We start from the raw sequence: 23,944 nt of genomic DNA, 5'->3' as shown, positions 1-23,944 counted from the left end.
TTCACCAGACTTGCTGACAATGTTTGTGGGCATTACATCTCGGCCAGTTTCGATAACTAGCCAAATTGTACCAGGCACTCTTTGATTATAGTCATTGAATTACTCGAAAAACGGGGAATTTAGCCTTGTCCGCTCTTTTAAGTCGAACAGTTTTCATCCGATCTTCACTAAACTTGCTGACAATGTCGGTGGGCATAATATCTCAGCCAAGTATTATTACCACCCAAATCGCCAAATGGCTGTTGTAGGGAGGTTGCACCATATACTTTTTTAATGATGATACGCAGAAAAAAAACAACATTCAATGAATTACGTATATTATGTATGAAGTGAAATAAAGATAGAATAAAAAGGTTATTTAAGGTCTAACATTGTTCTGTATAATATATATTTACACTCATACCAAGCTGAGAAAAACTAGAAAAGGCAGGAATACAATATTCAGTGAAACATTTTTAATTTAAACTATTAATATAGTAAGATAAAACAGATATAGAATAAAAAGGTTATTTAACATTGTACTGTACAATACGAGATATATTTGGACTCGTAGCGGCTCGTCCAATATGGTTTTCTCAGCTGGGTACGAGTCCAAATATATCTCCGTATTGTACAGAACAATGTTAAATAACCTAATATTATTTTGCAATGAATAAAACATGTTTGTATGAATTCATACATGTCTACACAAGCAGAAGTATATATTACTTATACAATGTATTGGTATAACGACTAACCATTAAAAGCATTCCGGTATAGCCAGTGCCTCGCATGTTTGTGAATGCTCGCAAAACCATCTCGTCATCCTGTTAAAAACAAAACAGCAAAAATAGTTATATAAACTCAATTTATTTATTTTACCTACACATATACTATAGTTCATTCTTACATTAAAACCACTTAACACTCTCTCGAATTCAAGAATTGGTTGCAGTCAATAGAACTATGTATTTCAATATTCAGGCAACATCTCTGTTATATGTTAGAATATTCCTTCTATCCACTTAGGCTCATGCAATATACTGTACATAACCAACCGGTATATTTAAATGCAGTTGACGCGATTATTTAGCAAACGATATGTTTTAAATAAAAGTAACAAATGTTACATATATAACGAACGGTTTGACATAACTTTCAAAGGAACAGACACAAAAACAACTAGAAGGGTAGTTAATAACAGATTTAATGACACGTTCTAGACCTGTTAATATGGGAGTTATGCACATATGATTTTTGTAACGTGTGTTACAATTGCAAACTCGTACAAACATACCGCTAAGTCTTTTACAATTCAAGTATGTAAGACATTTATCCACCATTTTACTCATTATTTGCTATTATTAATTGAATATGGTTTGGCATTTAATTACTTATTTTCGCAGAGACGCATGTGTTTTCGAAACTTATTTAGATAACTTAATTGTGACAAAGTAAATCTTACAGAAAGCTTACAGACAATAATAGTGTTCGAATCTCTCACAAAGATGAATCGTATCTGTAGTAGCAGGGGGCTTTATTTGTTTAGTTCATTTTAACAGATATGCGAGATTAGACTACAACGACTATCGATGACCTGGCACTGTTCAGTGATGAAACAGATTACCTAGAATTTCAGAGATGAAATAGAACGTTGCAATAAACTTTGCGGCATTTATTTACTCAATATAAAATTGATACGCGCAATCTGTTTGAGAAAGCCTCCTTCTTGGAAACAAAATTAATGATTCTGATAAACTGTCGCTCACTTTAAGACCATGTAGTAAATTTTTAACAAAACTGTTATAACGTAATTGATATATCAATTTTTATCCTGTTTTGTAGAAACATGTTATGTTAGCAAGAGCTTCACTAGCGGTTATATCTTGTAGTACATACCATTTCAACATATATAATATATGTTCATAGTATTTCAATAAACAAGTAAGAAACTTGACTAAGAAACTTCATACACCCATGATGACTATTCCTCTATGTACGAACGGTGACCTCAAAAACATTAGCGATCATGCACTGCCCATGTACGATGTACCTGTAATGTCTAAGAATCATAGGTGAAGTCAGTCTCCAATTACTAGTATTAAGTAGAAACGGTTCACGTGCTGACAGTCACTGCCCCTTGATGTTTGACATACTAGTCTCAAAATTGATAGGGGGCATTTACTATACATGAGCAGTGTGTCTGTACAATTTGATGATCATACAGCAAGACGTTCTCAAGATATTTAACGAAAACGGTTTTTGCAGGGTCACATTGACCTTCATCTTTATTCGACTAACCTCAAAATTCAAATGGATCATTTGCTACCCTGGTGCAATGTGTATATAAAGCTTGAAGATCAAGTCATTCTCAAGATGTTAAGCATATATTTTTGTAATACTGTCAACTTGACCTTTGATCCACTGAAAATAAAGAGCTGCCATTCATTGCCAATATGCGTATCAAGTTTTAGGATCATAGTTAAAAACAATTTAAGATTTTGATCGGGAACGAAACTACTAACAGGCAGGAGGAGTACGTACAAACGGACAGATGTCCAGCGCCTTTACGGAATACATCTTCGGATGTATAGGAAAAGAAAAATACCTAAAGGGGATAAATGTTTTGGCTGTTTCGGAAGAACACAAGCCTAATGTAAATGGACAATTTAAAAGTCATCAGGTATGTGAAATTGATATATTTCATTGATATACTTAGGCAAAATGATGCGCAAATCAAGGTATAAATGCAAAAATATTCTTAACTCCATGGACTTCGAACCCTTGTTGCATAACTCTATTGACTAAGAACCCCAACATTTTTGTTATAAAAATAATATAAATAGTGCAAAATACACGACACTTGGTAATACGGCTGTTTCAATAGTATGAAATCTATATCTGCAATTATTTTAGGAAATATCACCATTAAAATTTTACAAAAATGCGTTTTCTATTAAATGGAGATAGGTACCTTTTTGCAAAGGCCCTTTCAATTATTATTGTTACACCATATTCTTATATCCTTAAAAATACAATATCTAGGTCTATTCATTACGTAACTCAATGAAGTAAATTTGGCTTTGTATCCCGCCCCACGCGATCATAGATAAACACACACATTTGAATTTTCCAACATCGATATAATCAACCTAGATTGGTTTTATAAACTCAAATATGGTTGGTGAGATCTACATGAGTTAAAAATATGAAAAATGCCTTCTGTCATTAAATGTTCCATATCTTTTAAAAACTCCTACAAACTTAACTTTGCTACCCTTTCAGCTTCGTCTCATAGCTACTGTTCCGTCTAAACAGCTGATCGTATGTTTTGGCATGTTGCCGTTTGACTCCCTGTATATGGCAAGCCGAATTCGGAGCTCTGTGTATAGATCTAGTACACATCATCAGTAAGCTGCATAGATGCGTATAGATGTGTAAAGTGGACAGATTTTTTAAAGGTTTAGTGTGGGATATAACGAAAGCTTTTAAACTTTCACGATTCAAATTAATTAAAAAAAAAACTTATATGAGCCGTGCCATGAGAAAACCAACATAGTGGGTTGGCGACCAGCATGGATCCAGACCAGCCTGCGCACCTGCGCAGTCTGGTCAGGATCCATGCTGTTCGCTAACAGTTTCTCTAATTGCTATAGGCTCTGAAAGCGAACAGCATGGATCCTGACCAGACTGCGCAGATGCGCAGATGCGCAGGCTGGATCCATGCTGGTCGCAAAGCCACTATGTTGGTTTTCTCATGGCACTGCTCATATTTTTCTACATGATTTTGTCTGTCATGTCCAGGGATTAAATCTAGACTTGAAGTCAAACACGTGTTATAATACAAAAATATGTACTTAAAGTCAATGCAGTCGCGTGCACGTATTGCATCTTGAAAGTAAAGCAAGGTTGAAAAGTAATATTTATGAAAAGGCAGACGAACAGTTCTGATAGGTCTCGGACCTTTCGGCTTCGACTAAAACTGATTCGGTGTCAATTTTCTTTCAAGGTTGGACCCGTAACAACAAATCAAAAACGTTCACCAACAGCGCGTGCTCACGAAAATCTCCGTGTTTGTACACTTTTTCTCCAATTTTTGCATGCCCGAAAATGATAAAAAGAAACTAAGGTATTAAACTAAAACAATAAGCCGTAACCATATATTTCAGAAACTGAATTTTTTCAACTGCCTTTATTTGTAACACCGAGGTCTGTAGTCATTGTGATGAAATATTTGAGTAAATCAATTATCAATTATTCAATTATCTTCAATAACCTCTTCAGTGGTGTAATAAGATAATACACTTACTTTGATAAGATGTTCCACCTGAATCTGATTCTTCCCAACATATGCATTCACCTCGAAGTGTTCACTTTCATAACTTTCATCTGAGGTTGCTGCCTGATACGGAAATGTTTGTAACAAATTATTTTCTTTTATGAACTAGAGATGCTTTTGAGAAAAGCGCATGTCTCCCACAACTGCCCCTATGAAAAATGTTAGTTTCTCTAGATGTTTTAGACGAGTGGATCCAATTAGATGGTCTGGATGAGTGGATGCAGTCAGTAATTCAAGGGCCATAAATCAAAAGTGCCTGGGTGGATTTGGCTAGTTATCGAACTTGGGTAAGGTCTTATGGCCAAACACATTTTGTTCAAGTTTGGTGAAGATCGGATGAGAAATGTTCGACTTAGAGAGCGGACAAGAGTAAACAGACGGATTTTTTTCGGTAATTCAAGGGCCGTAACTCTAAAATGCCTGGACCGATTTGGCTAGTTATCGAACTTGGCCGAGGTCTCATGGTCAAACACATTTTTTTTCAAGTTTGGTGAAGATCGGATGAGAAATATTCGACTTAAGAGTGCGGACAAGAGTAAAATGGCCGATTTTTCGATAATTCAAGGGCCGTAACTCTAAAATGCCTGGGCCGATTTGGCCAGTTATCGAACTTGGCCGAGGTCTTATGGCCAAACACATTTTGTTCAAGTTTGGTGAAGATCGGATGAGAAATGTTTGATAAAGAGTGCGGACATGAGTAAAAAGGCCAATTTTTTGATAATTCAAGGACCGTAACTCCAAAATGCCTGGACCAATTTGGCTAGTTATCGAACTTGGCCGAGGTCTCATGGTCAAACACATCTTGTTTAAGTTTGGTGAAGATTGGATGAGAAATATTCGAATTAGAGTGCGGACAAGAGTAAAAAGACCGATTTTTGGTAATTCAAGGGCCATAACTCCAAGACGCCTGGACCAATTTAGCTAGTTATCGAACTTGGCCGAGGTCCTAAGTCAAACACATTTTGTTAAAGTTTGGTGAAAATCGGATGAGAAATGTTTGACTTAGAGTGCGGACAAGCTTTGTGACACGCGCGCGCACGCACGCACACACACACACACACACACACACACACACAGACTGGAGTAAATCGATATGTCTCCCACACCACTGTGTGGTGGGAGACATAATTAATAAAAGCAAGTTTACAAACATTTTCTAAACACAGATAGTAGGAATTTCATACAAAGTATTTGGATTAGTTTCGCTGAATCTGTCTATTCCGACTTTTTGATTGACCGTAAATAGATCTCAAATTAGTAAACCTACTTCTAATCGCATCACAGTTTCGGTGTTTTGCTTTTTGCTCATTTAGTGTCAGTAATTGCGGAACCCGTCTCGCAGAAAACTCTTTAAAATCATGTCAAACTTTGACAAGCTCTGCCTTCTAAAAATCGTAAGGCTACTGGCGGTATCTTATATATTAAATAACGCCAATTTTTATCGACAAATGATAGCATTAGTCTTGTGCTTTGCATTGCAACCACAACTAACATTTTAAATTTCAGTTCAGATTTACGTGCTTTAAGCGTCTCAGATCAACAATAATAATCTTAATATCACAGTAGAAACCAATCTGACTAAAGTACACCTCCTATTACGCTACGCTTAGGTTCTGAACACGTGCTGTTGATAGTCTCGTTCTGGCGACCCTTCCGCTAGCCAGAGCCTTATTTACAACATTGTGTAAATCTATGTTTAGCCTGGGTTTTTCATATTTACAATTCATATGACGACCACATCGCGACTACGCCCTCGTGTTTTGAAAGAAATCATATGTCTTGGTACGGACTTGGTCACGTAAAGTGTCAGGCAGCCGGTTAGTTCAGCAGGTAGGGCACGAGTTCGCAGCGAGGGGTCCCGGGTTGGAGCCCCGGACTGACTGAATATTTTTCTTACTCTTTGACATTTGAGGCTAGTTTGATGGTACAGCCAAATGCTTGTTGAAACAAGTCGTCTGATTTGTGAAAATAAAAATAGCAATATTGAAAATCCAAAATATACAGAAGATGAACGTGAGTGAGTCATTCTCAGATCTTCGTTTAGAAGATCAAGTACTTTAGTCAGATTGAGAAGAAACCTAATGATTACAGCACAGATATATTTTGCAGCGACTTATATGCTTTAATAGTACCTTACATAATCAAAGTTAGGTCAACATGAAATAAAAACTGATTGATTTGTGAGCCCTCCAAATTAATATCGAAATATTTTTAAACATTATTCAAAATTCTAATCTCATAATATAGTTTGCTCATAATGTTAAATTAAAACGCATAATTGTGCAGTTGAAATCACCTGATATAAGTACATTAGAGGTACAGCTCAGGCAATTAAAAGAACAATACATACAATTTAAAGCACCGCATGTACAATACAATACACCATATATAGAGGATATTACATGAGTGCCTTTTAACCCTTAGCCTGCTGGCGGCAAGTGATTCTGCCTTTGCGACCAGTGTAGACCAAGATCAGCCTGCACATCCGTGCAGTCTGATCATGGTCTGCACTGTTCGCTATTCAGTCAGTAATTTTTCAGTGAACACCCCTTTGAATAATAAGTGGTATGGTCCAAATTGAATGATGGATCGGTCTATTTTAGATATTTAGCAGGGTAAGGGTTAATATTGAATTTATTAAACGAGATGAATAAAATGATAAAATGCGAGGCTTTGCCGAGCATTTTATCAATTTTATTCAACGAGTTTAATAAATTCAATCTGAAAAGTCACAAATGTAATATTCTTTTTATCACATGTTATCCTTTCCTGTCAAACATCAACAAATCTACTTTCTTTTACTATATAAACAAGTCAATTTGACCAACGTTTCCTATACTGTAAATGACCTCGACGTCAAAGCTTTATTACACTAGTGTATTATCATTTTTATTTAATGGCTTTATTACACTCCCGCGACGTCAAACATGTGATAAATAAAGATAAAACACCGCATATGCAGTTGGAATCACAGCATGCAAAATGTAAAAGCATGTTGCATAGATTTGCAGGTACCTCACATACAAATGAAAGTATATCAAATATAGTTGCAAGGACCACATTCGAAGTTATAAATACAATGTACCACAAATAAAGGTAAAAGCATCGCATTTACATAATAAAATGTAGAAGACCCTTTTGAAACAAAGAATGTAACCAAGCAAAATAATAACAGACTCGGTTGAATTTAGTCTGTTGAGAGGATTTGAAAAGTGCAACATCCCACACGCCCCTTATTTCCGGCTTAAGCGGAATTCTATTACACAGATACTGAATGGATTCCAGAGGACCAGAAAATATAACATCACTGAAATCAAATGCGGTGAGACTTTTTATAACCGCAACATAGTCAAGTTAATAGAATTACATATAGAGTTAAAACCACCGCATATGCAATTGAAAGCACAACATATAAAATTGAATACCACATATGCAGTTGAAAGAACTGCATATAAAGTTTTAAAGGCCACAAATTGAAATGGAAACACTGAATATGCAAGTGAAAACAGGGATATATCAACATCACGAGACAGCTAGAGCGTTCCCTACATGCACATCCTTTCAAGTGTACATGCCAGGGTCGTTACGCAGACCAGACTGGCGTAATAAGAGATTCGATATAACTGTAGGGTTTGAGATGGAAAGTTTAACGTTACAAGTGTAAGATGAGGTAACACTTCATGAACAGTTTTTAAATAAAATTTACTTTTTTTGGAACATTTAGCATTTATTTTAAACGTTTCAATCATATTTCTTTTTAACTGTGACCATTACATAATTTCAAGAATTAGTAAAAAATTGCAGTATCTTGTTGTCCCCATTACATGATACTTTGAAGCAGTTGAGTGCCTTTTTCTTCAACTGGATTAATAATGACTATCCTAACAAGTTTTACTGGATTCTGTGCCAGTACTACCTTCTCCATAGTTAGAGGACGAATGATTTCGGACACAATGTCTTTAATTGAACTGTTACGGAGAAATACGCCTCGCCCGAGGATCGAACTAACGACTCCGCGATCCGTTTTCTGTGTTCTTCCTATTGAGACACATTGGAGGTTCCTATGGATATAAGTATCTAAGTTGTAATTATCCTGTCTCTATGAGTCCGTTATATAAAGTTCAAACATAAAAAGAGCTCGTAGAACACGAAATGTCCTCTGCCCATTGATGCATTCAGTGACTGCATAAGGAACAGAAGTTATTTGGTCACTATAGACTGAACGTTTGACGCACTGACCTTAAATCAATAATTATGGGTCATTTACCAGTCATAAGTGACCTCCGTATCAAATTTAATCTCAGACCAAAGCATTTTCTAGTTATTTGGCAAAAAAGTTCTACTGTTCTGGTTCAATGTAACCTTGACCTTTGACCTACTGATCTCAAAATTAATAGGGGCCATCTACTGGTCATGATCAACATCCAAGTTTCTCAAGCGTTCTCAAGTTATTGTCCGCAAACGTTTCAACTGTTCTGGGTCACAGTGACCTTTAGTTTTGACCTACTGACTTAAATTCAATAGGGGCCATCAGCTGGTCATGATCAACCAATCTATCAACTTCCATGATTCTAGGTCAAAACGTTCTTGAGCTATCATCCGGAAACGGTTAAACGGTTTCTGGTCCCTGTGACCTTGAAATGTGACCTACAGTTCTCAAAATCAATAAAGGTCATGTGCTGGTTTTAACCAATCTTCCTATCAACTTTCATGATTACGGATTAACTTTTCCGGATCACTGTGACCTTGACCTTTGACCTGCTGACCTCAAAATAAATAAAAGCATTTGCTGGTCATGACCAACCTCCTTAACAACTTTCATGATCCTAGGCCTGAGCGTTCTTGACATATCATCTGGAAACGGTTTAATTGTTCTAAGTCACTGTGACCTTGACCTTTGACCTACTGCTCTCAAACTCAATAGGGTTGATTTGATCGTCGTGATCAACATTCTTGTCAAGTTTCGTGATCCCAGGCCCAAGCATTCTCAAGTTATCGTCCGGAAACAGATTAACTGTTCCGGATCGCTATGACCTTGAACTTAGACTGTTGACCTCAAAATCAGTTAGGTCAAAGCGTTCTTAAGTTAATAGAGAGTCTGAGATTTCAACTTTCGCCTTCTTCTTCAACGTCTCTTGCGAAGTTAACGTATGAAGTTCGATTAAAATTCCTTGAGATTTCAAACTTTAGAATGACCCTTACTTCTTTTAATCCGCCCATTCAGTTTATCCATAATTATGATCTTTTTTTCCCCGTGCATTTTGATATCAATTGTCCGAAAGGGCAGTACTTTTACAAGAGGTTTTAAAAAAGAAAATTAAATAAAAACATTTCAATTAATATAATCATTGCATGGATATTAGTGCGATTACGATAAAAAACAAAACAGTGTGAAGAATGTAAAACCTCGTTGGTGTTGCTCCGGACATTTAGGTTTTATATAATATGATGTCAGTATACAATGCACGATTGTAAATCATACTTGAGAGGAAATAAAACTGATAATCATAACAACGTATTATATTGTTGATGGTGTTCTTGAAAGATAATACAGTTAATATTTTTAAACAAAACATGAGACACCAACTATTACAAATGCATTTCTCGATATAATTTGAAGTTAAGTTAAATATATACGATAAAGCAAACACAAAAGGCATGACCATAAAATATAAAGGACAGATTCATCCGTCATGCTCTCAGACAACACAATATTATCGTGCCAAGTCACCAATTGTCTAACGAAACAGTCAAGAAATGTTAGGTGGAGACGAAAATTGCCGCACAAAATAACATGTGGGCATATACACGTATTTGTTTGAATATACTATTTCATAAGTAAAGCATGTGCAGATCCAGGAATTTTGGTTAGAGGGACACCAACTTTAAAGATGGGGTCACCCCTTTCAGGGAGTGGGGTATGGTCACACCGAGTTTCAAGACCGATTCCCTTTGTAAAAACGTAAGAATCAACGAGGGGATTGACCCACAATGCCCCTCTGCCAGGATCTGGGTCCGTGCATGTAAATAATGAAGTTATCCCATACGGCTAACACGAAACTTCTCGCATCATGATATCATAGATCTGAAATTGTCTGATACTTCAGAAATTTGTCGTCTTACTGGTACCATTTTATGTTTATAATTAATACGTGATTGTCGTATTAAGTGTCCGACAGCAACGGATTGATTTTATTTGGAAGTGAAAATAAAATGTTCTACCGAATGATAATGACGCGTTATGATTCATTTTTCAAGTAAAATGACTGTCATGCCATGTGCCTCCATTTCAGTCTTTGATGCCGAGTATGTGGACAGAGTAGATGTAAAAAGACTGAAATTTTGACTTTCGTGATATCACATCTTCGGACGTACAAAACTTCATTTCATACAACAAAAATGCCCATCTGGTATAATCGATAGCGCCTAGGGACACAAATATGCCGTAGAAGTTAAAGTTTAAACAAAATCTCAAAGTTTCTCAAAATCATTTGATAACTTCATACTTCCAGGTTAAATTCAATGTATTTAGTTAAATCTTTAGCCATACGAAACGTCATTATTCTTATACTTATTGATAGTGTTTCGCATCAAATTTAGCCTAATTATACATATGGATAATCGAATAACTTAATAAGCAGAAATCCTGAAAGCTTTTTATTTCACATAGTAATAAAGAGAAGTCTTAGGCTTACTTGATATTACATGGAAAACTTTAGTAGCAGCATCTGATATAAATAAAATACATGCATTTCGGTGACGTTTTACTCCAAATATATATGAGAGACGTTGAAGGAGAATGCGATGGTTGAAATCTCAAACTCTCTTATATTATCTGGAAACGGTTAAACGGTTCCGGTCCCTGTGACCTTGAAATTTGACCTACTGATCTCTAAATCAGTAAGGGTCATGTGCTGGTCATAACCAATCTCCCTATCAACTTTCATAATTATGGATTAACTGTTTCGGATCACTGCGACCTTGACCTTTGACCTGCTGACCTCAAAATCTATAGGGGTCATTTGCTGGTCATGAGAAACCTTCTTATCAACTTTCATGATCCTAGACCTGAGCGTTCTTGACTTATCATCTGGAAACGGTTATATTGTTCTGGTTCACTGTGACCTTGACCTTTGACCTACTAATCTCAAAATCTTTAGGGGTCATCCGCTGTTTATGACCGACTTCCTTATTAACTTTTATGATCCTAGGCCCAATTATCCTTTGGTTATCATCCGGAAACCGATTGGTCTACTGAGAGACTGACCGACCAACGGACGCCGACATCTGCAAAACAATATCCCCCTCCTTCTTCGAAGTGTGTGTGTGTGTGTGTGTGTGAGGGGGTCATACATATGACGGACTAAAACAATGCGAAAAGAAAATACATTTCATTCCCTTTTAAATTGCTTAAATATACTTACCACAAACGTAATAGTGTCGGCACTTAGTGACGTATAAAAAACGGTCGCCGCTTGTCCTTTACTATCTATAGTTACGTATTTGCTGCTGTCAAACTGACCATTTTGAAACATTTTCACTTTAATTGTTTGTTTTGCAACCGGTTGTCCGTTAGCATACAACATATCAACCTTTGATAAAGATAAGGCAAATTGTTAAAAAATATTATACAGGAAATGCTGCAGAATATATATATATATACTGATTAATGTACTGCTGCTCGTTCGATCCGTAAGTGAGTTTTCTTCCGCCACTGCGAACTTGTTTAAAGTGCAACCCAAAATTTAAAGAAATTTCCGCATATGCAGAAATATTTTCATAACTTCTAAACTACATTAGAAACTTGTGTAAAGTTACCAAGTTTCTATCACATTATGAATTATGTAAATGATGTATACGCATTCATATGTTTTACTGGATCATGAAATATACTGCGAACACAGCCATACTAGTATTTGATTTTAATTAAGACGTTAGCTGTATAAATTTTCAAAACAAAATGTGAACACTACGCAAGAATATAATCTGTCCTGTAATAAAGTCCAATACCTTAAGGTTATAATCCATTCCTGGTCGGAAGTTTAATTTTGATCTTGTAAACTTAAATATGTACGGGTTAATGGCAAATATAGTTTCCCCGTGACTAGTAGCCTCCTCTTTGCCAGTGGCGCTTTCAAAAACAGTGGCAACAATTTCCAGACGACTTCCATCTGGCGGGAAATCCCTGTCTCTAAGTAACGGAGAATTTCGGATATCAGCAACACTGATATTGAAGTCTGTCACACTTACTTCTTCTCCATGATTGTTTTCAAGCTGACGTAGACAAATCATCAAAAAGGTCATATATTGTTTTTTACCAATCTTATCTGGACTGCGCACTATATGGAAGTAAGTACGGAATAGGATTTCGTTACATATTATACTGCTACGTTTCATTAACTGTCTCATATTTCCTTTCATACACAAAATATGGATATAATACATTATGTTGAATACAGGGCAAAGTTTCTTAGTATATTAAAACAAATCTGGTTTATCTTTGATAATGCACGCTGAAAGTTTCAAAGAAAAACATTTTCTTATTAGAAGCGAAACGATATAGTAGAAGCGACTATCCATATTGTTTATACAACAAAACGAACTAATTCATTCCATTTTATTTCTTACATCACATTACTCACAAAGGGTTTTATATGAATTTTAGACACCTACCAACTTCGGTATGATGTCCAGAATGTGTTCACTGAGTCCAGCTTGATTCTTCAAGTTCAAAGTAAGTCTTGCTTTTCCGTCGACAGGTTTACCATATACATATCTTAAAAAGACATGGCGATTCTAAAAGTGTTGAATAGCTGTAACTTGCATCATATCAAGCATTACTTAATGGTGGAGCTATCAGTATTTTGCTAGTTGTGTAAATAAAATAACTTTTTGGTACGTCTGAACAATAATTAATATTTCTAACACTGTACAAATATGAAGTAATGTGCTTTTCTTGTTTGAAACTGACAGCCTCAATTAAGTTTACTTACTTGGCTCTAACTGTTACTAGTATATCAGTTGTATCGTTAAGAATGCACGGTACATCAACGTCAACTGTTACACCAAATGTTGGAAGAACTGAAGATGTATAAAATCACATATTGGTATGTTGAACATGTGTTGAAAGCCTTATTTCGCTGAAGGCGTATCATGGAAAATAAATTCCTTTTGTAAATACAAATACAGGACGTAAGGTTAAATGCTCCTTACTAGGCTAATGACTATGAGTAGAAATTGTAAGGTTTGTACAAATGATATTACGTATGAGCCGCTCCATGAGAAAACCAACATAGTGCATTTGAGACTAGCATGGATTTAGACCAGCTTGTGCATCCGCGTAGTCTGGTCAGAATCCTGACTGTTCGCTAACAGTTTCGCTTATTGCAATAGGCTTTAAAAGCAAACAGCATGGATCCTGACCAGACTGCGCGGATGCGCAGGCTGGGTTGGACCCATGCTGATAGCAAATACACTATGTTGATTTTCTCATGGTGCGGCTTAATTATATTTGTGATGTCATAATATGCCATCTACTGTCCGCTTACCATATTCTTTTACTTCAAAGAATGCCTCTGATTCTGTTTCAAACTGAAATAGAAATCGTGTCCTTTAAACTGTACAGCTTTATTGAATGATCAGTATTCCCCTGTTCAAATACGGAAAATTATGTAAAAGGTGGATTTGGTAAAAAAATAAAGTTATGAGCACGTTGCACTGACCCATCGGTGCAACACGACTTAGGTAGACGGGTTATAAAATTAACCGTTATCATATGCACATAGAAAACAGAATCAAAGTAGTGTAGATAAAATGTAATATTGAACATTCTTGATATGTTTACATCTTGGTTCATCCTTCCAGGGCTGTATTTTATTTCAGGCCATCAAAAACAAAATTTTTGATTGGCCCCAGTATTAACACTAGTTAAAAGAGAACAAATAGATTATTTATACCTTAGTGTTATATCACTAGAAACGAAATCATTCATTTTAAGCGTATGCAGTTATTGCTCTCAGAATATGACCGTGGTGTGCAATTTATTTCGTAATGATATATTAAGGATTAAACGCACTTGTATTTCTGGGCTCAAAATTTAACACTGAAAAATAAATAGAAAATAACCTTTTCTATCGGGATATAAGGTGACATAATTTATAAGACTGGAAGATCATGTGCATAACACGTCTAGCCTAAAATGTAAAATACAAGGCATGAAAACATAAAACAATACAAATCTTACCTGTCCTGTGTAAAAAGCTCTTGCTTTCCATCTCCCTATTTCAGGGTTCGGAGGTAAGGCAAATTCGCTGTGAAAGAATCCGCTGTTACTCTTTACTATTGTCCTTCTTGCCACTGTTGTGTCTGACGGACTCTGTTGGAAAAATGTTAGCGCTACAGAAACAAAATGCATGCATGGATGTGTGAAATTGAAATTGTAAGAAAAAAACGTTCAAAGCAAAAATAATGCAATGGATTTTGTTGATGAAAGGTGGAAATAATGGGCTCTCTATATGACACAACATAGCATTGAAATGTATATGCAATATCACCAGCTGTGGTTACGTTAGTATAATCGACCTTAGAAATAGCACAAATGTCACAAGATTATGAATGCGACAAAGGTTCCCGTTCTTGATTATGGCTTTGTAAACCAATAAATGTAGAATCTGATATATATATATATTACATGCATTGCTTACCATATATATCACAGAGAAGCAAGTATATACATGTACTTTGAAAGTGTATATTTTACAATATTCATACATAAGTGCAAAAGATATACGTAAGTACATATGAGCCGTGCCATGGGAAAACCAACATAGCGGGTATGCGACCAGCATGGATCCAGACCAGCCTGCGCATCCGCGCAGTCTGGTCAGGATCCATGCTTTTCGCTAACGGTTTCTCTAATTGCAGTAGGCTTTAAAAGCGAACAGCATGGATCCTGACCAGACTGCGCGGATGCGCAGGCTGGTCTGGATCCATGCTGGTCGCAAACCCACTATGTTGGTTTTCCCATGGCACGGCTCATATACACTATTTAACTGTAATTCGCTACTTCAATGCCTTGTCTGGGTAAGCTTATAGTTTTAGTTTAAACATATTTTTATTCCGAAATGCATGAAATATTTACAATACAACATTCCAGGAATTGGACAGAAAGCTATATTAGCTTACAGTTGTCCTCTCCTTATAAGGTTAAGCTTATAGAAATGGATAAATGCGGCTTCAGACTAAATTAGTTAGTTAGGTTTATTTCCAAAAACCTTGAACGTTTAGAATAAACGTCATTGCAAAACAGATTACACAACTTTTCAGTATAAAAAAACAAGTTCACAAGTTTTAAGTTCACATCCCACTACTATCATTAATCTAAATATATATAATTATCTTATTAAGATAAATAACAATGTAATTTCATACTTCGTGGGTACTTATCGTAAAGTGTCTCGGCTGCCTAATTAGTCTCGACAAAAGTTATTCTTCTTAAACCATTTCAAATCCTTAACGATATCTGATTTAGCAACATTTTCGTTTAAAGTTGACAGTACTTACGACAATATCCATACCCACTTGCCAATTATTAACAGCTCTTAAGGACTCGTCAAGTGCTATTGTTCTTATTCTCACTGCAAAACAAAACACTTGAAATACACATGCATTTTGTAATGATTATTTAATTGCTTATTAGGAACGTTACAAAGGTTGTTTATCTCGCAGATTATAAGTTTAGTCTGCTTATCGACTGGTTATATGAACAGCAATACATTAACCCTTGCACTGCTAAATTTCTATAATGAGCTTGTCCATCTTTCAAGTTTATTATTAAATTCTCAGTATGTACATAATATAAACATGAGATTCACATTTCAAAAATAATAATAAGTACATGCCAGTATAAAAAAATAGAAAATCTATCTATTCTGATGTCAAGTACAGATGATCTACCCTTGACCGAAAACAAAACCACAAGGGCAGATCTGACTTGATTTGTCCGTAGAATTACCAGATTTTATGAAAATTCTTCAGTTCTAAGAAGAATTCAAATATTTAGAGTTGTAAACTAGCAATCAATATTAACAGTAGCAACAGTCAATAGATAAGTAGGGAAAGAGGTCTTTTGGGGAAATAACTTTTAGCTAAATAGTAAAATTTACAGTTGGAATCTATTGTACTTCCTTCAGGTTTCTAAATAACTGTTGTCCTGTTCAAAACAAGTACAGTGTACATATATGACATAGGAGTAGATACTGTTGGTGTTAACAAACTATTCATGTTAACTTAAAAATAAATGTTTAACGTTAAATTAACATGTTATTATTGTAACAAGTATTTTTAAATAGACAAATAAATATTTCATTTTGGTAAGGTACCTTTTTGAAATAAATTCTATGCAGTACATATATACCATATTCAGAAATTGTTCATGAATATGAGAAAAGAAAAAAAGCACAATTAGTCGTTTAATTATTATGGCTGTATGGCTATTAAAGCCGTGACAAATTTAACTACGCATACCAAAAGCATATCAAAATTGTAAACATTTATATTGTATAAAACATGTACCTATTATTGTGTAAACATACATATAATTGTTCAAACATATACATAGATCTACATGTTTTAAATAACAATTTTATAATTGTACACAGTTTAAAAACCAAGTATTAATTTCTCTGTCATATCTTCCAGTCAAAATAGTAATATGATAGCATTACTGTAGGTTATTCTTACCAAATAGATAAGTGACTGTCAGATTATAGGCTTTTCATACAAACTTGAGTCTTTAGATAACTGGCTTTTAGATTTTAAAAATTTCTTATTTCAAATAATAGATGCCCGATAATAGATAAGTTAAGCAAAAAGCATAAAATAAAGTTTCTTTCTCTATAAGAATGACTATCTATTAAGCTTTGACTAATTATTAATAGTGTACATACTACCTTGTATTTTTTTTAAATATTTAAATTATTCAAAATCTGTTCATTCTGTTTTGTAAACATATGTATAATTGTATAAACATAAACATGCACATTTAGTTTCCTTTCTCCATCTGTACATTTGTATGACTATCTTTTTAACTATGACTAATTAAAATTAAAAAAATACATGCTAAATTGTAGACATTTGTATATTTTCCAAAACTATACATACTGCTTTCTAAACATACATATTTTTGTTCCAACATATATGTACATACACATTTTAATCGAATATTTTATAATTGTACATTTAATTTAAAACCAAGTATTTCTTTCTCTGTCATAACTTTCAGTCAAAATGTTATATAGCGTTATTATTATCGTTATACATAGTTCTTGCAAAATTTAAATGACTGACTTTCAGGTTGTTAAGATTATTTATATAGGAAAATAAAAATAAAGTAGAAGAAATAAAATAGATACACAAACACATTACAGATATCTTTGTCCCTTAATATTACTGATGCAAAGATAACACCCATTATTAAATTTTGATAGCCTGCCTGACAGTTTTTATGATCAAGTCTATAAAATTACACAATTTTAACAATTCATTTTTATTTTCTGTGTTAAATAGTGCCTTGAACTTAAGTACATTTGGATGACTAAAGTAATACTTTTTAAGCTTTTTCTGTCTTTCTGTATGAAAATAACTACACTTTAATATATAATGATATTCATCTCCTACTTCATTTCTGTTACATAAAGTACAAAGTCTTTCAGTCACTGGAGTACCCGTCCATCCCCCTACTTCAATTGGTAATCTATGATTTCTTGTTCTGAAGGCAATAAGAATTCTACTTAGTTTGTTTGGCAAAGTTTTGAGAAATGTGTTCATTTTCAATTCTGTTTTAAATATTCGATAGTTAATGCTACTAGAAGATTTTTGTATAATGGCATTCCAAATGTGTAGGTACTGGTCATTTATCTCTTGCTTAAAAGCTAGTGAAAACCATTTTCTGTTCAGGGTTCGTTGTTGTTCCCAAATGTTACCAAATCCATTTAAATACAGTAATTTTTTAATTTGCTCAATCCATTTTGAATACAATTTTCCTTGCTGTTGCAACCCATATATAATGTAGTACATGTGATTTGATAACTTATCATTTTCTAAATCAGTAAGCTTACCCCAAATGTTTATTATTCTTTCATTAATATATTGTAGTGACTTTATGCCTAATTCTCCATATAACATATGAGTTGGTGTAGATCATTTAAGGTGAAATATTAGTTTAAAATATTTTAACTGTACTTTTTCTAAAATATCATTGTTTCCCAAGCCCCATAATTCACATCCATATAACAATATTGGTTTTATAGTTTTATTAAATAACTCAATCTGTATATCATAAGGAAGATTTAAGACCCTACTCTTTTTTAGAAGTAAGAACATTGCTTTGTTTGCCTGTTCAGCTATGTGTTTTTTAACTTTTAAGTAACTCTTAGATCCGGAGAGATATATACCAAGATACTTATACTCATTCAAAATATCAAGTTCAATTCCTTTAAAAGTAAAAATCACTTTGTAGTTTTTACATTTAGACCCAAATATAAGTGCTTTAGTTCTATCAATATTAACTGTTAACCTCCATGTATCACAATATTCTTCAAAAAGCTTTAGGTTTTCTTTCAAGTTAGTACTATTACTACTAACCAAAACAGTGTCATCTGCATATAAAATAATGAAAAGTTGAAAATACATTCCTATATCTTAATATGAGATATTACATTTTATTCCATTTGCATCATTCAGAATGAAAAAGTTCTCTAAATCATTTAGAAAGATGGAAAAAACAAGGGAGATAAATTTTCCCCTTGTCGAACACCCGTCATACAGGGAAAAAAAGCTGTGGTCCCCTCATTTGTTTTTACTCTAGACTTAATATTATTATACATATTTTTGATTAGGTTAAAGCATTTCCATTTTATCTGACCTTTTAGTAGTTTAGTCCAAAGGCCTTGTCTCCATACAGTATCAAATGCTTGTTTAAAATCTTAAAATCTATGAACACACAGTAAAGTTTCTTTTTTAGTGAACTTAATAAATCTATTAAACATTGCGGAACAAAAAGATTATCTGTAGTAGAATGTTTTTTCCTGAATCCTACTTGGTAGTTTTTAATAAGATCATATTTGTTTGCATATTTATTTAGTCTATCATTTATGATTCCAGTGAACAATTTCCCTAGACAACTTAATAAAGTAATGGGTCTGTAATTGTCTGGTAAATTTGCGTCACCTTTATTTTTATATATTGGTATTATAGTGCCTTCTGTCCAGCAGTCTGGAATTATACCGTGATTTAGAATTAAATTAAATAGTTTTTTTTTTATACTGGCATCATAATTCTCAAAGTGCTTTTGATATGTTCATTTATAATGCTATCTATACCTGGGCATTTGCCATTTTTTAGAGATTTAACAATTTGTATTATTTCTTCTTCTGTGATTTCTCCATTTATGTCTTCATTTATTTCGTTCAAATGTATTTCGTCAACCTCATCTTTATTTTCATTATTGTTATTTTCCACTCCAGACAGGTTATTATCATTTATAATTTTAAAAAACTCATAAAAGTGATTACAACTTGCCTGCACTTTATTTTTTGTTTTATTAATAGAATTAATTATTTTCCAGTATTCCTTTGGATTATTTGACTTTAAGTGTCTTATAGACTTTCAGTCTTTTCTAGTTTAATCTTTCAATTTGGGCAGTACCATAAACTATTAAAAGGGGTGCTTAATAGCAAACAGGCTGATCACGAATCAATCGTGTCTAGTACGGTAAGGGTTAGTATTTGATTATCGTTAATTAAGATTAAAATTCATAAGGACCTTAACGGTTTTAATATAAATTTGTTTCAGAATTTATTCAAACTTTAGTCACCAAAAACATTTATAGCTTTATTAAGATACGACAAGTATAATAAGTTTTAGATTGCAAAAATATCACGGTGCACAATCACGTGACTTGTGACGTTTCAGCTGGGGTCTCACACCAAGCACAATTCATAAACAAAGCGGTGTTTTTGAAGGTAAGCTTTTTAAAGATATATTTTTGTAAAATGACACCTAGCTGGTGCAAGTCCTTATATTAATGTGTACCTTTGCAAAGTATTGCGTTGGTAGTGAAAAACATAACTTGCGTTAACTGCGGCAGTGCATTCAACGAGAGGAACGAGAAAATCGCAATTTAAAATAGTGCTTTCTGTGAGAGCTTTTGGACTTTAGAAAGGATAGTTTTCAAGTTCGGCGATCTATCCAGAAATACGCCATTTTTTTAGCGAAAATCATATCAAAATGATCTTAGATATCAAAGAGAACGCATCGGTGACAACTAGTTGGTCGTTTATCAAGGAGCAGTCGCTTGGGTTTGGTTTTCAAATTCAAACCATTTGAAAATATGCTAGCTGTGGGAACATTGCGGTTTGTCCAGGTTACCAGCAAAACTAAAGCAGACACGGACGTATGTTATATCACCGGAGGTACGCATTAATATAAGGACTTGCACCAGCTAGGTGTCATTTTACAAAAATATATCTTTGAAAAGCTTACCTTCAAAAACACCGCTTTGTTTATGAATTTTGCTTGGTGTGAGACCCCAGCTGAAACGTCACAAGTCACGTGATTGTGCACCGTGAATATTATATCTTTATCAAATACATGATGAACATGTTATTTGTGAGGTCGAAACTATTAAACATTCAAGCAATGTGTGTTAGTCAGAAGTTTGGGCGGGAGAGTACAATGGCCCAGAGCTAGAATCATTAAAAGTAGGAGATGTAAAGTTATATTACATATCTGAAGAAATGCTATGTAATGTATCTTAGCAGTAGATACCACTAGCCAGTTTTCTATTCTGTCACAGTGTAAACCTGGATCATTTTTAACTCCATTTTAGATATATTTAGTCAATGAATGTCTGCAATATTTTGTCGGAAAATAGGACAAAATTAATACCGGTAACAGAATAGGTTTATTGCAACGATGACGATGATTTTAATGTTATAAAATCTGTAAACAGATCTTTTGAAAGCATAGAATGCAACCAAGCAAAAAAACAGACTCGTGAGAGGTAATGGAAAGTGCAACACCTCACATGCCCCCTAGCACCGGCTTAATCGAAATTTTATTATAAAGATATTGAACGAACCCGATGATCCCAAAGGGCCAGAAAGTATAACAACACTGACTCCAAGTTACGGGGCGACCTTTTACGGCCGCCACACGGCACTTAAAATTGCAAACAAAACAACGCAATATTGACTCATTACATTTTTCATTTTTGTTCCGGTCATATGATGTAAACAACTTGTTCCGCTAAGGTCATATTTATGATTTTTTTTTTGTTTTTTTTGTTTTTTTGGTTTTTTTTTTTTTTTTTTTTGGTTTTTTTTTTTTCATAAATGTTGTAGAAATAGATCTGTTAGTGAGGTACTTAAAGGGGAAAGTAAAAAAAATAAAAGTACCTCAAATGCGATTGTAAGAATTTTTAATCCAAATATAGATCAATTTTGAGTATTAATAACTCATAAATGGTTTAAAATGGAAAGTATCCGGAAGTTCCTTTGCGTAGATGCAATTATATAGCAAAATAAGTTGAAAAAAATGTAATACTTTGGTGCGCTAAGAAGCGCCAGCTTCTTTCACATGTAACCCCCTGCGAACCTTGATCTACGCGCCTGTTTTGACGCCTGAAACGTCACATGGATTCGGAACCAATAAATAGTTTTAAATATGTCTTGCTTTAGACAGTCTTTCATTTGATACAAGCTTTAGAACTGTACATGTCTCTGCCTATTAGAACTTTGCCTGAAAGTTACTCCAATGTGAGCATTTGTTTCTAAACAAAATTTGCTTGGTTCCATTGACTCTTCAATTTTGCGAATACGAATATGTAAATTTAACAGTCACCAGGTTTAACTCATTATAACTAACCTATAAGAAATTGGTTTTCACCACTGTTTCTCGAAAAAAAACCCTAACAATATACAGCGTGTGCCATTTATTTAAAAGAAAAGAAATTGCTTGTTCTCATTATCCCTCGTTATTAGCATAGATATGTGTTCATATTGAATTACCTGCTTGATGCATTAAAAAAAACTCACTGTTAATTCGTTTATTTGCATGCAAAAATACAACAAGTAAACAATGAAAAGTGCGAAAAAACTTTCCGAGAATGTTCAAAGTAGTTACATTTTACCAACTTTTAACAAGTTTAACATTTAAGGATTTTCAGAGCTGTAAAAGTATGAAATCATTTAAAAGAAACAGGCTAGAATAGAATTTTATTTTCATATTTCAATAAACGATTACCCCGACCTCTGCAACAGGTAGAAACATAAAACAAATATGAAGAATTCTACATTCATGTAGAGTTAAGCAGAGTTCATACAAAACTCTCTGAGGTCCTTTTAAATGAAAAGCAATAAAAGCTAATTTGGTATGTGTTAAAAGTTACAATAAATTAGAAAACTACTGCTACTGAATATCTATCAGTCTCTTTGTCTGCCTCCCAACCTCCATTCCCCAATACCTTAAACCATCCTTGTATCCATCCATCAATCCACCCAACAATCCATCTATTCATCTTTCTCCATCCATTCACCTTTTAATCTTTCTCATCCATTCACTTTTTAATCTTTCTCCATCCATTCACTCTATCTATCCAAAAGAACATTTTAACTACCTACTTATCTCCCTACATTCCTATACCTACTTTTTTATTTATCTTGATCCATCCATCCATCCATCTCTATCAATATATCTTAAATCAAAATACAAACCTCTTTGACGAGGTGTGTAAATCGGTTTGTCCGTCTGTACAATCAGATAGCCTGTGCGATAGCTCACTACTATTTCTATAGACCGTGTCTGTCCGTTCCACTCTGCGCATAATTTTATTTCTGTCGGCTTTCCTACATCAGCGTTAGTATTAAATAAATCAATCTCCGTTGCTTTGACTGTTGTATGGAAAGGGGCGTCTTAAACGTTAAAAAAGAAATAAATTATATTTATAATATTATATTTCAGCGATTACCAATACTTCCGAATTGTACTTTGGTACTTGTTAAATGTGCAAACGTTAAGTTCTCCTCATGCCGGAGCAAGAGGGCACTGACGGTAGCTGTAATATAATTGACCATTTATCTTTAACTTTGTTTGTTTCAATTGTATTCGTTGAAGATCTTTGTTTTTTACTAGAGGAAATTATATGTCATAAACACTGGTCAGTTAAGAATCACAGGAAGTACTAGTATCGTGACAGATGACAACTGCGTATCAGTCGCGTTTATAAACGTAAAAAAGCGCGATCACATTTGAATGCAGGAAGGTAAAACTTGACGAACATTGTGATTAAATGTATAAACATTGGGCAGAACAGTAGTTGCTGGTGTCTTTAATCGTCAACAAGAATGTTGTTGTATACAATTGTTTCTCTTTATAGACATTTTTATGGGATATATAGCATGGTTCCATGATTGATCATTCCTCAAGTGTTAATGTATATTTTATGAGGGTCCGGCCAAATGCTATATAAGAGCTTTTCGGGAAGGGTTGTCGATCGGACGTTGTGCTGGTGACAGACTCTTCGGAGCTCAAGACAGCGATCCGAGGCACGAGTACGAAATCCTGTTG

At 34.3% G+C, this 23,944-nt stretch overlaps 1 protein-coding gene across 1 annotated transcript in view; it reads right to left on the bottom strand.

The window, feature by feature from the left end:
- Nucleotides 1-621: 621 nt before the first annotated feature.
- The window catches only part of LOC128552027 (complement C5-like), a 28,804-nt gene continuing 5,481 nt past the window's right edge, over nt 622-23,944 (bottom strand). The window contains exons 4-13 of the mRNA XM_053533020.1: nt 23,092-23,289; nt 15,881-15,954; nt 14,562-14,693; nt 13,867-13,909; nt 13,312-13,399; nt 12,992-13,094; nt 12,329-12,592; nt 11,743-11,910; nt 4,289-4,381; nt 622-806 (exon numbers count right to left, since the gene is read on the bottom strand). Of these exons, the coding sequence (XP_053388995.1) occupies nt 705-806; nt 4,289-4,381; nt 11,743-11,910; nt 12,329-12,592; nt 12,992-13,094; nt 13,312-13,399; nt 13,867-13,909; nt 14,562-14,693; nt 15,881-15,954; nt 23,092-23,289 (1,265 nt within the window). The 3' untranslated portion in view covers nt 622-704. The remainder of the gene's footprint in view (nt 807-4,288; nt 4,382-11,742; nt 11,911-12,328; nt 12,593-12,991; nt 13,095-13,311; nt 13,400-13,866; nt 13,910-14,561; nt 14,694-15,880; nt 15,955-23,091; nt 23,290-23,944) is intronic.

This window comes from Mercenaria mercenaria, unplaced genomic scaffold, assembly GCF_021730395.1.
Source record: "Mercenaria mercenaria strain notata unplaced genomic scaffold, MADL_Memer_1 contig_1954, whole genome shotgun sequence".
Taxonomy (NCBI): domain Eukaryota; kingdom Metazoa; phylum Mollusca; class Bivalvia; order Venerida; family Veneridae; genus Mercenaria; species Mercenaria mercenaria.
Note: the sequence above shows the minus strand (reverse complement) of the source record. Positions and strands in the feature narration are given on the sequence as shown.